Source organism: Carcharodon carcharias, chromosome 4 (assembly GCF_017639515.1).
Source record: "Carcharodon carcharias isolate sCarCar2 chromosome 4, sCarCar2.pri, whole genome shotgun sequence".
Taxonomy (NCBI): domain Eukaryota; kingdom Metazoa; phylum Chordata; class Chondrichthyes; order Lamniformes; family Lamnidae; genus Carcharodon; species Carcharodon carcharias.
The window spans coordinates 180,461,928-180,477,269 of NC_054470.1; the positions used below are offsets into that span (position 1 = coordinate 180,461,928).

A 15,342-nucleotide genomic window follows, 5' to 3' on the forward strand; every position below is an offset into this window, starting at 1 on the left:
AAGAGTGGAAACTTTTCCTATTAATTAATATGACTGGCTGTTGCCAAGGAGCTCTCAAGGTCACATGTGGCAGTCAATAGCCCCTAGTGCTTCTGGGAAACCTATGATTGCTGCAAAACTCAACACTTTTGCAAACTGGCTATCAGGATCCAGGTGAAATTGGACAAATTGGTGTGCTCTCCTGAACAGGGCATCTGTCACCTTCAGAATGCACTTGTGCATCGCTGACTGGGAGATACCACACAGGTTCCTGTGGAGCCCTTGTAAGAGCCACTGGCAACGAAGTTTAATGTGGCGGTTGTAATATGCCTTTAAGGGATAGCAGCATGACATCATTGGAAGGGAAGCGTATCATGTAGTAGTCTTTGTTTCACTTTTGCTTTGAGCAGAACACAACACAGCTCTGATGTCTTCAAGCTTTCTACCTATGTATAACTTCTCACGCGCCTTGTCTTAATAAATGAACCCACAACATCTTCCCCAATCTCTTAGCTCTTGTGTCTTATGCAGCAAATAAGCACAAGGATTTAAATCATTATAATAATATGAAAGCAGTGAATTTTAATCCCACCGACATGGGATTGCCTCCAATTCCTTGCAGCCACAGGTCATCGTGGAGAAGCTGGCAGATGTGCAACCACATTCCAGGGCATTCTAAGGTGCCTCCGGCATTGCCTTTTGCTCATCTGTAGATAGGTGCACCACCTGCGATATACCCATGGTAGGGCCAATGCTCACTGTTGCAATGGTCACCAGCATCCTGGCCTTCTTGAAGCCCTGCTGCCTCCTGCTGCTCAGGCTGTTGCTCCTCCTGGCCCTGTGCCAACCTGCACTGGCTCCCCCCCCTCCTCCTCATCTGGGCAAGAACCAATAGAAAGGCAGGGTTTCCTGGAGTCTGCATCATCTAGGCCTCAGTGGACCTGTGAATGAATTGAAGTAATAAATCTAGTGAGCATATTTTTCACAAATTTACCTCCATCTCAGAGCCAATGAGTCACTGCCAAGCACTGTGCCTGGCTTCCATCTAGACATGGCATCCCTGCCCCACCCCTTCAGGTGAGGGACGTCCTGGAATTCCAAAGATGGATGTTACTCCCATTCATACATGACTGCGCTTGGGGACATTGGTTTTGACCAATGTGATGTCAGCCATGTGCGAGAACCCTCCCTCTGACACTATTCAGCTCGCCTCCACTTCCTTCAAGACCCTATAGAGAGACCATTGCCTTGGCAGCATAAAAAGACTAACTACATAAGCCCTTGTCAGCCATGACCATTCACTTGGGCGGATGGGGGTTTGGAGTCGGGAGTTTGTTACCATCCACTAGCCATGCTCCTTGGAGGCATTCACGTCCCTCCCTCCCTTCATCCCTGCCTCTGATAGCAGCAGATGGCAAATTGCCCACAATAAATGGCAGCCCCAGACTGTGCTGGGGTCTCGATGTTAAGAGACCCATGAGTCAGGAACAATCCTGCTGCCATGTGGGCCTCACCATAGAGAGGAGAACATAACTGAGCGCAGTTCTCATCCAGTTGCCTCCTGATTATTAGGGTGTCTCTTTAGTTGGCCTATTGTTGTCACCTTGAACTCCACCCACCCGAAAAGACCCTCCTCACACTTTGTGGGAATAGAGTTTCAAAGTGACAGCATTGCATAGCTGAGAATACCAAAATGATACACATCACATTCAAGACTTTCTCCACCACCTTCTACCCAACTCCTATCACCCACCAATTTACCCCCTTACCCTCAACCAATCCAATATATCCATCCCTCTCTCCTCTGTCCTTGCCCCCACCCGACCTTTAGCCTTGCACATGTAACCATCACCCAGTACATGCCTTCTCTCCCCTCTGAGTCTACACCTTTTACTGCCCCCAAGCCCACCCTGACTCTGACCCCTCATGTTATCCAAGCCACCTATTTTGTCTGTTTCTGTGACCTGCCCCATTAAACCTCCAGCTACCCGACCATTACCCTGGTCCTGCCACCCCACCGCTTCCCACTTCCACCTCTCACTGTGACTGTTCCCTCCACTGCCCAATACCCTCAGTTCAACCCCCAGGACCCCGCCACAGGCGGCACAGACCCTGCCCTCGAGAACCAGCTCTGTCCCACCATCCCTGAGCAGAAAACCCTCCCCCACCCAACCACAGGAGCTCAGACCTAAGAAGCACAGCCCTTCCTTCCATCCCACATCCCTGCACCCTTTCATTCCCTCGCTGTCTCCCCCACTGTCCCGGACAGTCTGTCTTCCTTCCCCGGACAGCCTCCCCTCCCCCCTCCCTCGCTTAGCCTGCCTTCCACGTCCAGCGCGCAACTGGGCCTCTGGCACCTATCCTGAGACAAAAGGCTGAGGTTTGTGAGCGGTCCACAAGAAGGCCAAAGTAGCACCTACCCACCTTAAATTCATGGAAGAAGTCAATCTCGCCAGTCACAAGCCGTGATACAGTTGTGAATGTGAACATTCTAATTACTTGTTCGTGGGGAACTTAGAGGGGGACTCAATGCGGGGTGGGGTGGGGGGAGTGGTGGAGGTGGCACAGGGGTGGGGTGGGCATTTAATGAGCATGCACGACAAGCTAATGCTTGCAACATTGTTCCCTGACATTGTTGGTCAAGAAGATTGGGCCGACTTGCCTTAACCCGACTTTAAAGTCACAGGAACTTAATCGTTAATGTTCATCCCGCGGCTGGGAAACTGATTTTTGGCTTCCCAGCAAAGTACGTTACCCCCCTGCGGCCAAACATCCTGCTGCTGGCTGGAGATTCTGCCCCATGTCCTCACTAAAGGTTCATGCATACTTCAGTTTCATATAGTTTCTTTGATTTTGATGCAAAGCGAGAATTTTTCCCTCCTTCCCCAGCCTGGATGATGTCCTATTTCACATTTACTGCCACCCTGACTTAGAAGTTAGCCAACACTGCAAAGAAAGAAAAATCGGGAGTTGAACCCATGGCTATTACCATCACAAAACCCCTCACCATAAACATCCTGAGGGTTATCGATGACCAGAAACTTGACTGAACCAGCCATATAAATACTGTGGCTACAAGAACATGTCAGAGGCTGGGAATTCTACAGTGAGTAACTCACCTCCTGACTCCCCAAGTTCTGTCCACCATCAAAGGCACAAGTCAGGAGTGTGATGGAATACTCTCCACTTAACTGGATAAGTGCAGCTCCCACAACATTCAAGAAGCTTGACACCATTCAGGACAAACCCTTCTTGATCAGTACCCAATCCAACACATTAAACATTTACTCCCTCCATCACTGATGCACAGTGTGTACAATCTACAAGATGCACTGCAGCAACTTGTCAAGGCTCCCTTGACAGCACCTTCCAAATTCATTACCTCTACCACCTGGAAGGACAAAGGCAACAGACTCATGGGAAGACCACCACCTGGAAGTTCCCCTCCACACCACACACCATCTTGACTTGGATACTTGCAAATATATCGCTTTTCCTTCACTGTCGCTGGGTCAAAAATCAGGAACTTACTTCCTAACACGTCTGTGGGTGTTCCTACACCACATGGACTGCAGTGGTCCAAGAAGGCAGCTCACCACCGCCTTCTCAAGGGCAACTAGGGATGGGCAATAAATGCTGGCCTAGCCAGCGCTGCCCACACCCCATGGAAAAAAAAACCTTCCTGATTTGTTTGTTTCAAAAGAGTCTAAGATGGAAAAAGGTCATTCAGCCATTGAAACTACCTTTCAGCTACATTAATTTCCCCATTATAGCATCAAACTTTATTTCAAATGTCCTGAACATTCTTGTTTCTATTAACCTGTTTTACAGATTATTCAATCATGTGACACTCTTTAAATAAAGTTCATCCTAATGTTTCCAAATTCCCTTTTTGCTATTTCATATTCCACTGGTTCTACATTCCTGACCTACTTTGAAGTAATATTCTGGGCTTATCTATTCTAGTTAATATTTTATGTGCTTTAATGAGGTTGTGTCTTAATCTTTTTTTCTACCCTGCTGATCTTGAACTTTTTTGATCTTTCCTTTGTGCTCACCCCTTTCACACTTGCATTCGATCTCTTTATACCTCCCCAGTGCCTTGACATGTGTCAGTTCTTTCGTAGCAGTACCAGGTCTGTACACAGGACTCCTAAAGGGATCTGACCCCAGGGGGTATAATAGAGCCTTACCATTACTACTGGCTGCTGTGTTTCCTTCATTACAACAGTGATTACATTTCTTAAGTACTTCACTAGCTGAAAAGTGCTTTGGGATGTCTTGAGGTCACAAAAGGCACTATATTTCTTTTCATGCATTAATAGGATGTGGGCATCACTGGCTAGGCCAGTTTTTAATTAATGATCCTTAATTTACCTTGTTCAGAGGGCATTTAAGAGTCAACCACAATGCTGTGGCTCTGGAGTCACATGTAGGCCAGACCAGGTAAGGATGACTGATTTTCTTCCCCTAAAGGGGCATCAGTGAACCAGGTGGGTTGTTACAACAATTGATAATGGTTTCATAGTCATCATCAAACTTTAAATTCCAGATTTTTACTGAATTCAACTTCCACCATCTGCTGTGGTAGGATTTGAACATGGGCCCCCAGATCATTACCCTGGGTCTCTGGACTATTAGTCCAGCAACATTACCACTGCGCCACCACCTCCCCCTACAGATGTGGCATTTAAATGCAAGATTTTCCTTTCCTTCTTTGTGCTGTCGGCCCTGATCAGTGCAATGTGGTGATGGTTGTAGGGCTGAGGGGTGGGGGGACAGGCGGTGGGGTTGGGGGCGGGGGGGGTGGGGGGGACACAAGCGTGGTGGCTGGTGCAGTGTGGAGTATAGGGTTGGATTATAAATCACCCTTAGAGGCTGGGAGCGGGCACGCTTTGAAAATAGTGCTCTCGAATGGCGGGTCACTCTTCTGAATCACCTGGGATTTGCTGCAATGTTTAAAAAGAGGCTGGGGAGGAGCCGGCGAAATTATTTGGAAATTTAGTTTGTTGTAAGCTTTAGATTTTAAAACAAAGTCTATTTCCACATGTTTGAGAAGACTAGCCACCAGTTGTATGGATTTACAGGCTGTGCACGATCCCTCAGCATTATTATTGGTGGGAATTTTTTTCCCCCGCTTCCCGGGAGCAGTTTGCCATGTGAGAATGGGAGATGCCGTAAAGTTGAGTAAGAGTTGAGTAAGAGTAAGTGCCCATCACCCACCCGCCTCTACTGATATTTTATCAGCCAAAGTGACCAAATAGTCACCACTTGAGGGTCTCTTCCCACCGCTGCTGGTATTTTACCCATGGCAGGGTTGGGGCCCATGCCACATGGCAAGGCTGTCTGCTATACCTGGTTGGTCTGATTGCAGCTCCAATGAGGGGAACCCTCCTGTTCAACTGAACTGGACTAGTGTGCACCATCTAAAAGATGCACTGCAGGAATTCACCATGGCTCCTTAGGCAGCACCTTCTAAACCCATGACCACTACCACATAGAAGGACAAGGGCAGCAGATGCATAGGAACATCAATTGGAAGTTCCCTTCTAAGCCACTCACCATTCTGACTTGGAAATATATCGCCGTTCCTTCACCATCGCTGGGTCAAAATCCTGGCACTCTCTCCCTAACAGCACTGTGGGTGTGCCTACACCACATGGACTGCAGCAGTTCAAGAAGGCAGCTCACCACCACCTTCTGAAGGGCAGTTAGGAATGGGCAATAAGTGCTGTCCTAGCCAGCGCTGACCAGATTGCATGAATGTATAATTATTAAAAAAACTCAATCATTGTTTTTCAGAACGATTGGAGAAAATATTTGTGCCATTTATCTCATCCCCCAGATTTCCAACAAACATTCACACCATGGAGCATTGAAAAATCTGTTGAGCTTTGTGTGAAGTTTCTTTCAAAGTGACAGAGTACAAGCTTGTTTTGCATCTCCTCTGACTGGCCCCTGTTGCACAGAAGGACAGGTCAAGAACAAAGTGCAAGTTTCCTGTTAGACAAAGCAAGCTAACATGTTAGCAGTCAATTTTGCTAAAAGGATTTGCAAATGCATTTTTTTAAGGTGAAGGGGTCAGAGATGCAGGAGGATAGTTAGAATTAATCCTGCGTTAGTCAAGTTAAATGACCCATTGAGATGGGAAGCATGACATATTCTGTATTTTGTATCATGACAAAAAGATGAGTGCACAGATTGAACTCGATGAATCTGATCATAATTGTTCTTCTGTATGTTTATTTGATGGGAAATAAAACAGTTTCATGCTTCATTTGAAGCCCTGCATCACCAAATACTTACTTTAAGAAGAATTGAAGAGATACACTTGCAAGCATCAAAAATATCGGACTGAATTTTCACAGAGTCCAGATGACTTGGGAGCCCTTTAAAGGTGATGGACGATTCCCAGATTCCTGACCCCATTCCCGGATTGGATTTTCGGGAGTGTATTTAAAGGGTACAGGCTGGTTCCATTCAGAAGTCCAACATCCGACTTGCTGGCTTCACTGCAGAGATAGGCATAACATACTGCTCTGTAATTTTCATGGAGTCAGGCCAGGTTTTTAAAGAGTTGTGGTTCACGGTCTCTGAGAGGAGTCATAAGCACTAGCCTGCATGAGGGGATCTTCTAATAGATAAGTTCAAAAGGTCCTCCTCATGGCCCCTTATGCCAAGCTATGCCCCTCCATCCACCCCACCATTGTCCATCATACCCCCTATGCCAAGCTATGGCATTTTTATGCCCATTGACCCACTATACACTGTACAGAGCCAGTGAATGCTAGAGTGATAGCCGGATGTGTTAAAAAAAAACAAAGCTTTAAAAAAAGTAATCCATTTATAACCTTCTACTATGTTAAACAAAAGACATTCAATACAGATCAATAAGAGTGTCAATCATACAGACACTTTAAAGTATCAATAACAGAAACACATGTCCTTGACACCAATTAACCTTGTGTAAATAAACATTGTGAAATTGATTCTAGAGATCAGAAAGCCAGAGCTGTCAATCAAGCAATGATTTCTCTGGGGTGCAGCTGTCTCAACAGAGTAATGGATATCAGGGCATTTAGCCAGACAAACAAGTGGATGAATGGGCCTCAGTTCATTCCTTCCCCATTGGACAGCATCTCTAACATTACCAGACTAAGATAGTATTGCACTGGAATGCATACTAAGTTTATGCACTTAATTTGTAAGAGTGATACATCAACTCACAATCTCCCATTTCAGAATCAAGCACATAAGTCCTCAGTTCCAAAGTGGCCATTAACTTCAAAGGTAGGCCAAGATTTTCATCTTGTTTATTCTCTGCAGGATTATCGTCTAAACATCTTTCTGCGTCAGCAATGGAATGACCCCAGACTGGCGTACAGTGAATACCCAGATGATTCTCTAGACTTGGACCCATCAATGTTGGATTCAATCTGGAAACCAGATTTGTTCTTTGCCAATGAGAAAGGAGCCAACTTCCACGAGGTGACAACGGAGAACAAATTATTGAGAATTTTTAAAGATGGGCTTGTCCTTTATTCAATAAGGTAGGCACTCCAAGCCACTGAATGATGTAAGTGAATAGCATCCGTCCCATACTTGATTGTCTGTGCCTTATATCTGCCATACGTTATTTGTGTGAATAATTATTTATCTTCTGCCTAAATCTGGTCTTAATGCAAACCTTAACCAAGTTCTGTCCAGATGGTAGAGTGAATGTCATAGTATACTCCCGATTTATTGTCTTTTACACTATTCTGAACAGACATGGCAAGGTGACTGCCTTGTGTTTGTGTAATATGCTGTTAGTGTTCCTAATAACCCAATTACAACTCAATTTATTTTGATTGAAAACAATCTGAGATGTTAAGCAGTAGAATCTGTGCTTACAAACTCATCTTTCAGACTGTCTAGAGGCATAGACTATTTTCTAAATGGGGAGAGAATTCAGAAATCTGGAGTGCAAAGGGACTTGGGAGTCCTAGTCCAGGATTCTCTTAAGGTTAAAAACAAAAAAACTGCGGATGCTGGAAATCCAAAACAAAAACAGAATTACCTGGAAAAACTCAGCAGGTCTGGCAGCATCGGCGGAGAAGAAAAGAGTTGACGTTTCGAGTCCTCATGACCCTTCGACAGAACTAAGGTTAACTTGCAGGCTGAGTCGGTAGTTAGGAAGGCAAATGCAATGTTGGCATTTATTTCGAGAGGACTAGAATATAAAAGCAGGGATGTGCTGCTGAGGCTTTATAAGGCTCTGGTCAGACCACATTTAGACTATTGTGAGCAATTTTGGGCCCCGTATCACAGGAAGGATGTGCTGGCCCTGGAGAGGGTCCAGAGGAGGTTCACAAGAATGATCCCAGGAATGAAAGGCTTAACATATGAGGAACGTTTGAGGACTCTGGGTCTATACTCGATGGAGTTTAGAAGAATGAGGGGGGATCCGACTGAAACTTACAGAATACTGAAAGGCCTGGATAGAGTGGATGTGGGGAAGATGTTTCCATTAGTAGGAGAGACTAGGACCTGAGGGCACAGCATCAGAGTAAAGGGAAGACCTTTTAGAACAGAGATGAGGAGAAATTTCTTTAGCCAGAGAGTGGTGAATCTATGGAATTCATTGCCACAGAAGGCTGTGGAGGCCAGGACATTGAATGTATTTAAGACTGAGATAGATAGGTTCTTGATTGGTAAGGGGATCAAAGGTTATGGGGAGAAGGCGGGAAAATGGGGTTGAGAAACTTATCAGCCATGATTGAATGGAAGAGCAGACTCGATGGGCCGAATGGCCTAATTTCTGCTTCTATGTCTTATGGTCTTATAGTCTTATGTCTCCAGCCTGATTCTACCCAATTGTCCTTAATTAAAACACTGAATTTGCATACTCATACATCATTGCAATTGCTAACATAAAGGATAATGACTGGACTGAAAAAGGTTCTGGGCAAATTAAGAGGTTGCGCAAAGTAAGGTGAATATTACTGTGTGCCACAGGTTTTCAAATGTTCTGGAGAGTCAGTAAGTGGAGGTCAGTTCTTCAGATATCTGCCAGTCATCAGTTTTCCATTTTTTCTCAATTCATTGGCTTGCTTGGCTAGTTTCTGCTGCTGTATATGCCAATAAAACGGAACTGTTATTGAACTGTTTTCTTTGCTTATCTACATCATTAGAACAGGGAATGCTGAGAGTGTATTGGTATTTGCTAGGGGGAAGGGGGATAGGGTGGCGCGGTGTCCACACAGAAAAGTTTGTTCGCCATCTTTGCAAACAAATGTACGGTTAGACAGATAAGAACAGAGAATATGAAACTTGGAGCATGTATACTCAATGAGCGGAAGTCTATTAGCAAAGGTGAAATGAGAAAATGATTTGGATCTGACTTTTGAAATTACTGGAAGTACACAGTGATTGTCAAACTATTATCTAGTATGTTGCCAACATTTAGTCATGGTTGCAATGTTTTTCACTTTAATGCTTACCAATTGAATGGATCATGTTTAGAATATTATGCCCAGTTTTGGGGCCTCTTGATCCTAGGTTGATCCCAAGACTTTAGGATCTGCATCATAAAAGAAGGCTCAACATTGCAATGTATTTATTGGACAGAATTTGAAAAGGAGAAGGGACATGATTTAGGTCAGTGTTGTTGATGGCACCATTATTTTTAGCCACTTATACAATTTTATTGGAAAAGGCATTGCAAACAATACACGTAAATAAATATCAGCTGAAAATTTCCTTAACCCACTACCATCATTCAGTTCCTACTCTCTATCCAGATACCACCTCAGCTCGCCATCCAGAAATGCCTCTCTCCATCCAGACCCCTCACCTGCTCCATCCAGACCCCTCACCTGCTCCATCCACACCCCAGCCCCTCCCTCCATCTAGACTCCAGCCCGTCCCTCCATCCAGACCCCAACCCCTCTCTCTATCAAGACCTCTCCCCCTTAATCCATCCAGACCCTACCCACTCTCTCTATTCAAACCCCAACCCCTCCATCGAGACACCTGCCCCTTCATCTAGACCCCACCCCTTCTCCAGCCAGACCCAACACGACTCTCCATCTAAACCCCTCCCCCTCCATCCAAACTCCACCCCCTCTTTCCTTCCAGATCCCACCCCTCTTCCATCCAAATGCCATCTCCTAGCCATTCAGACCCCCTCTTCTCTCCATCCAGACCATCCCCTGTTCTCCATTGTTGACCTGCTCCTCTCTATCCAGATCTGCCCTCACTTTCTATCCAGAATGCATTGTGACACCATCTGCCCTTTACAATGACATACCCTATTGGAGCTGCTTGCTGTTAATTGGCTTGGCTTTTCTGATCATGCTGACTGCTCCTCTCTCCATAGTTTCCATAGTGCTGAAGCCACCACATAAATGCTGTTGCAATTTCAAAAAGGAAATGAATTATATAGTGAAACCGAATGACAGCCCGATTGCACAATGGGGTCTTAGAATAGGTGAAGGGAGGCAATTCCCAAATCCCAGCAAACAGATTAGCAGAAAACTTGGTGTAGTGACAACTGGCCCTTTTCAAAGCTTAAAAGTCAATCAACATCACCAAATGTCAGGAGGAGACATTAAGCAGCAGGGTGCCCATAGCACCAAAAGGCTCTCACCAGCTGGCGACACTTCATAATGGGAAGCAATTTGCAATGAGAGGGACAAGGAGGTGGGAGGAAGTTACTTTAGGCCGTAGCTGGGAATGTGGAATGGTCTGAGCTACACTTTGCTCTGTGATTACCATTAGTGTGATGCTTTTGATTTTCATGAGATACAGCATAAGTGGTTCAATCTGATTCATGTTAGCCTCCTGCTCTGTACATCTTGCTGATATGCAGCCTGTCTATCTGACAGCCGCATGACAACCTTGGAAGCTTATCAAGCATACTCAGATGTGACTGTCAGGTTACAGAATTCAGCTTTATACTTGGGGATCATAAGCTCAACCATCTGAGATATTGCACTGCACTTGCAATTTATTTTAAAGGGAGGGGTGGGGGGAAAGCCTTATTGATACTTGGATTATCCGAGCTTTGCCAAACCTGGAGTATAGATTCTGTTGTGTCCCAAAGAACCAAGAGCACATCCTTTTTTAACACATTGAAGGGTGAAAACTGATGGCACCAGTCAAAACATTGGCTAACCACAGCACCCCTCCCCCACCATGAGCTTCAGACGAGAGAACTGAGATTAAGAGCGGAGATCCAATGAATGAAGGATAATTGATTAACTTTTTAAAAATTCTTTCATGGCATGTAAGCATCGCTGGCAATGCCAGCATTTGTTGCCCATCCCAATTTGCTCTTTGAACTGAAAGACTTACTAGATCATTTCAGAGTCAACCACATTACTGGTGTCTTATGTGGCCACACCAGGTAAGGCTGGCAGATTTCCTCCCCTAAAGGACATTACCAACCAAATGGGTTTTTATGACAATCAATGATAGTTTCATGGTCACTATTACTGAGACTAACTTTCAATTTGAGATTTTTAAAAAATTAATTCATGAGCTGTTATGGTTAGATTTGAAATCATGTCACCAGAGCATTAGCCTAGGTCTCTGGATTTCTAGTCCAATGACATTACCATTAAACCACCATGTCCCCCTATCAAGCTAACTTCATAGATGGTCCATTTCCATTTCACAGTAGAGGATTTCTTACATTTTATATAACTCTATGTTACTAATATCTGTAAACTCCATCAAGTATTCTGAGTGTGAGGGATCCATGCATGCAATATCTTATTAATATTGATATCTTAGGCAATAGTGTTAAGATGATTCAGCCACAATTAATTGAATGACAGAATAGGCTTGAGGGTCTGAACGGCTTGTTCCTGTTCCTATGTTTCCTGTGTCACGGTCAGTTGAACAAAGGTGGGGGTGGTGATCTTTGGTGGTCCTTGCATCATCTTCTTGAATCAAGCTCAGCCTCCTGCTGGTGAATCAACCCATCCATAAGGCCTCAAGAATGCTGGCACGATGGCTCTGATCATGAGAGCACTTATGCTTAAGAGCCACAGCAGAGTGGCCAACCGCACACGCTCAGGTCCTACCCTGTTGAGTTTCCATTTTGAACCATGCCAATTGTGGAGCTGTGGAGCAGAGATAGCAATATCTGTTCATGGCGCAGGGGAAGTTGGACAGGAGATTCATGCTTCGACAGCCCCTGGCTGGTACCTTTTGGAAGCTGGATACAAGGGATATTGGCAGCAGCTTGGGAACAGGCTGTCGACCTGGCCTATCGTAAAAAAACAAAATAGAAAATTTAGGAGATAAACTAATTCTAACTGCCCAATCAGATGGTTTTAGCAGTAGTGGTAGAGTGGTATTGTCACTGGACTGATAATCCAGCAGGTAATGATCAGGGGACCCAGGTTTGAACCCCACCATGGCAGATGGTGGAATTTGAGTCCAATTAATATTGAATATTGAGTTTCCGCTCAAATTCGTTTGTGTAATCACAAACATAAAATCTTCCACAAACCACCACAATCAGGCAGTAATTGCTTCTTTTAGTATTTGCATCAAAATATATTCGTTTGATGCATGGAATAGTTGTGATCTGGCGAAGATTTAATATTCTAGCTGCAAATGCACTTATTACAAGAAAGTTAGCATTTTTTTAATAAGAGCGTCTAGCCAGTGAGTAACCTTAGTTTAAATCTCTGAAAATGACTTTAAAAAAGCTATAAAGAATTATCTGATAATTTCATGTAGTGTACAGTAGTCACTTTCTTAGTAAACTCATCTGGTTTCCTAATGTCCTTTAGGGAAGGAAATCGGCCGTCCTTACCTGGTCTGGCCTACATGTGACTCCAGACCCATGGCAATGTGGTTGACTCTTAAAAATGCCCTCTGAACAAGGGCAACTAGGGATGGGCAATAAATACTGGCCTAGGCAGCGATGCCCATATCCGAAGAACAAATAAAAAACATGTTGCTCAGCATTGCACCAGAGAATCGTTTGTAATGATTTTGAGCCATTTTCAAGCACATTACCCCTGCAAAACTTCAGCAGTCCCCCAGGATGGAATGAGATAGGCAGCATACATTGATCTCTTTCCCCTCCCTCCTCCAGTATCTAGAGGTTAGAGTTTTCGGTTTGCGCACAATGGACAATCCAGCTGCAAGCTGCATTCAAAACTGCGCTAGTTTTGCAAATTGGTTTTTATGGTTCAGGTTTCTGCTCAGATTCGTTTGTGTAATCACAAACCTAAAATCTTCCACGAATCACCACAATCAGGCAGTGCTTTAAAAAGTAATTGCTTTTTTTTTTGGTTTTTGCATTACAATATATTCATTTGACGTGTGGATGGGTTGTAATCTGGCGCGGATTTAATACTTCAGCTGCAAATGCATTACAAGAAAATTAGCATTTTTAAGAAGAGTGTCTAGCCAGTGAGTAATCTTATTTTAAATCTCTGAAGATGACTTTTAAAAAGCTATGAAGAATTGTCTGGTCATTTCATTTAGTGTACAGTAGTCACTTTCTTAGTAAACTTAATCTATTTTAATATTTCAAAAATTTTAATATGTTAGTGCACTAGTGCCTACAAAAATCAATTTTACGAGCTTCTTGAGGGGCCGCAAGCAGGCACAATAAGTGTAAACTCACCAAAGTAATTAATTCAGCCTGGTGCACAGTCGGTTTAAAGGGAAGAACCAGCTTTTTAAAACCAGAATTGAAGATTTTCATTGGATGTATCTTGTGTTTGAAATTCCTTGATATTTTACGGTGGTTTGGCCAATTCTAGTTGAATTGGCATCTTGGAAAATTTACAGCACAGAAGGAGACCACTTGGCCCATCTGGTCCATGAAGACCTACCCAGCCTAATCCCACTTTACTGCACTAGGTCCGTAGCGCTGTGGGTCATGGCTGTTCAAGTAGACACCTAAGTACCTTTTAAATGTGGTGAGAATTTCTGCCTCTACCGCCCTTTCAGGCAGTGAGTCCCAGCCCCTACCTCACTGGATGGAAAAATGTTTCCTTATCTCCCCTCCAATCCTTCCACCAATTACTTTAAATCTATTCTCCCTGATTCTTGACCCCTCTGCTAAGGTAACAGGGCGTGTCTATTTATCTCAGCCTGCATTGGAAAAAACCAATCCAACCCAGCAGAAACTCTATTCTCCTCTATAAAAATTGGTGCCTGCATAACTCTACTGCTTAACATGCTAAGGATTTATTAGATGCCTTTGAAGAGAAGTACGCAGGCAAAACTGTGCCTGAAAGTGTAAGACGGTTAGAGCTATGTATTGCTGCATGTCTGCAATTGGTGTTGTAGTTTTGGTCTCTGTAAGAGGTATAGCACGTACGACTCAAGCTAAAGATTTATTTGTTTTCTGAAAGTTAACTTTTCTGCTGAACTCTTTTGTTATATATGCACAAAGTTTCCTGTTGAGAAAATGCTCTGATCTCTTTAATGATCTACAATCTCAATTAATTTTCATAATGTTTGAGCATTGAGATTAAATCTGCCTACGCAATAGGAATCAACTTGACCACAACTTATTAAAGCCAAATCACAAACATTATGAGTAACTATTGCACATTTTTATGTAGCTTTTACCCAAATTATTCATTAGGAAGTAATTATATTACACTTCATTATATTATTTAAATGTGCAGAAAAAGCACTCGGTGCATCAGCGAATTACTATAGGTGGCCAGCTATGGATGAGAAATTACTTTGTTTGAGAGTAGTGAAATGCATTTGGTGGTGCTATTCTAATATTACACCGATTGTTTATTAGGTTTCTATCTTTTGCATTTCAAGTTTATATTTCAAAGTGATTTGTTTGCTGAAATTATTTCATTTTGTGAAATCATTGTACCTAAGAAATAATGTTGTCCAACATTACTGATCTAATCTTTCAGATTGACTTTAATTCTTTCATGCCCAATGGATCTAAAGAATTTCCCGATGGATGTTCAAACCTGCATAATGCAGCTGGAGAGCTGTAAGTAGCCTATTCCTTTATCTGAAGTTACCTGACCTTTCATTGTGTTTGATGAAGAATGTTCTCCCTCTAACAACAAATGCAGCGAGCCCCTTAGTTCATTTCAATCGTCAGCTTGAATGTAACCATGCCAAAGATGCCAAGATGACTATTTCATATATGATGTGGGAATGATACCACATGGTTAGGCATAGCTCAAGACGTTAGTGTAGCATAGTGTAACGTGCCTTTGCTTTTTTCCCTTGCAACATTTCTGCCTTCCTCTTGACAGCTTTGTAGGCTGGGCTGCCTTTTAAACTAATGCAAAAGAGCGCAGAAACTAGATTTACTCTGAATGCAATTTCAGCTTAAAATGGCTGAGATCTTTTGTGCTGGTATAGCCA

At 43.6% G+C, this 15,342-nt stretch overlaps 1 protein-coding gene across 1 annotated transcript in view; it reads left to right on the top strand.

The window, feature by feature from the left end:
• The window catches only part of glra3 (glycine receptor, alpha 3), a 257,224-nt gene that overhangs the window by 106,293 nt on the left and 135,589 nt on the right, over positions 1 to 15,342 (top strand). Inside the window, exons 4-5 of the mRNA XM_041186381.1 lie at positions 7,306 to 7,529; positions 14,877 to 14,959. Of these exons, the coding sequence (XP_041042315.1) occupies positions 7,306 to 7,529; positions 14,877 to 14,959 (307 nt within the window). The remainder of the gene's footprint in view (positions 1 to 7,305; positions 7,530 to 14,876; positions 14,960 to 15,342) is intronic.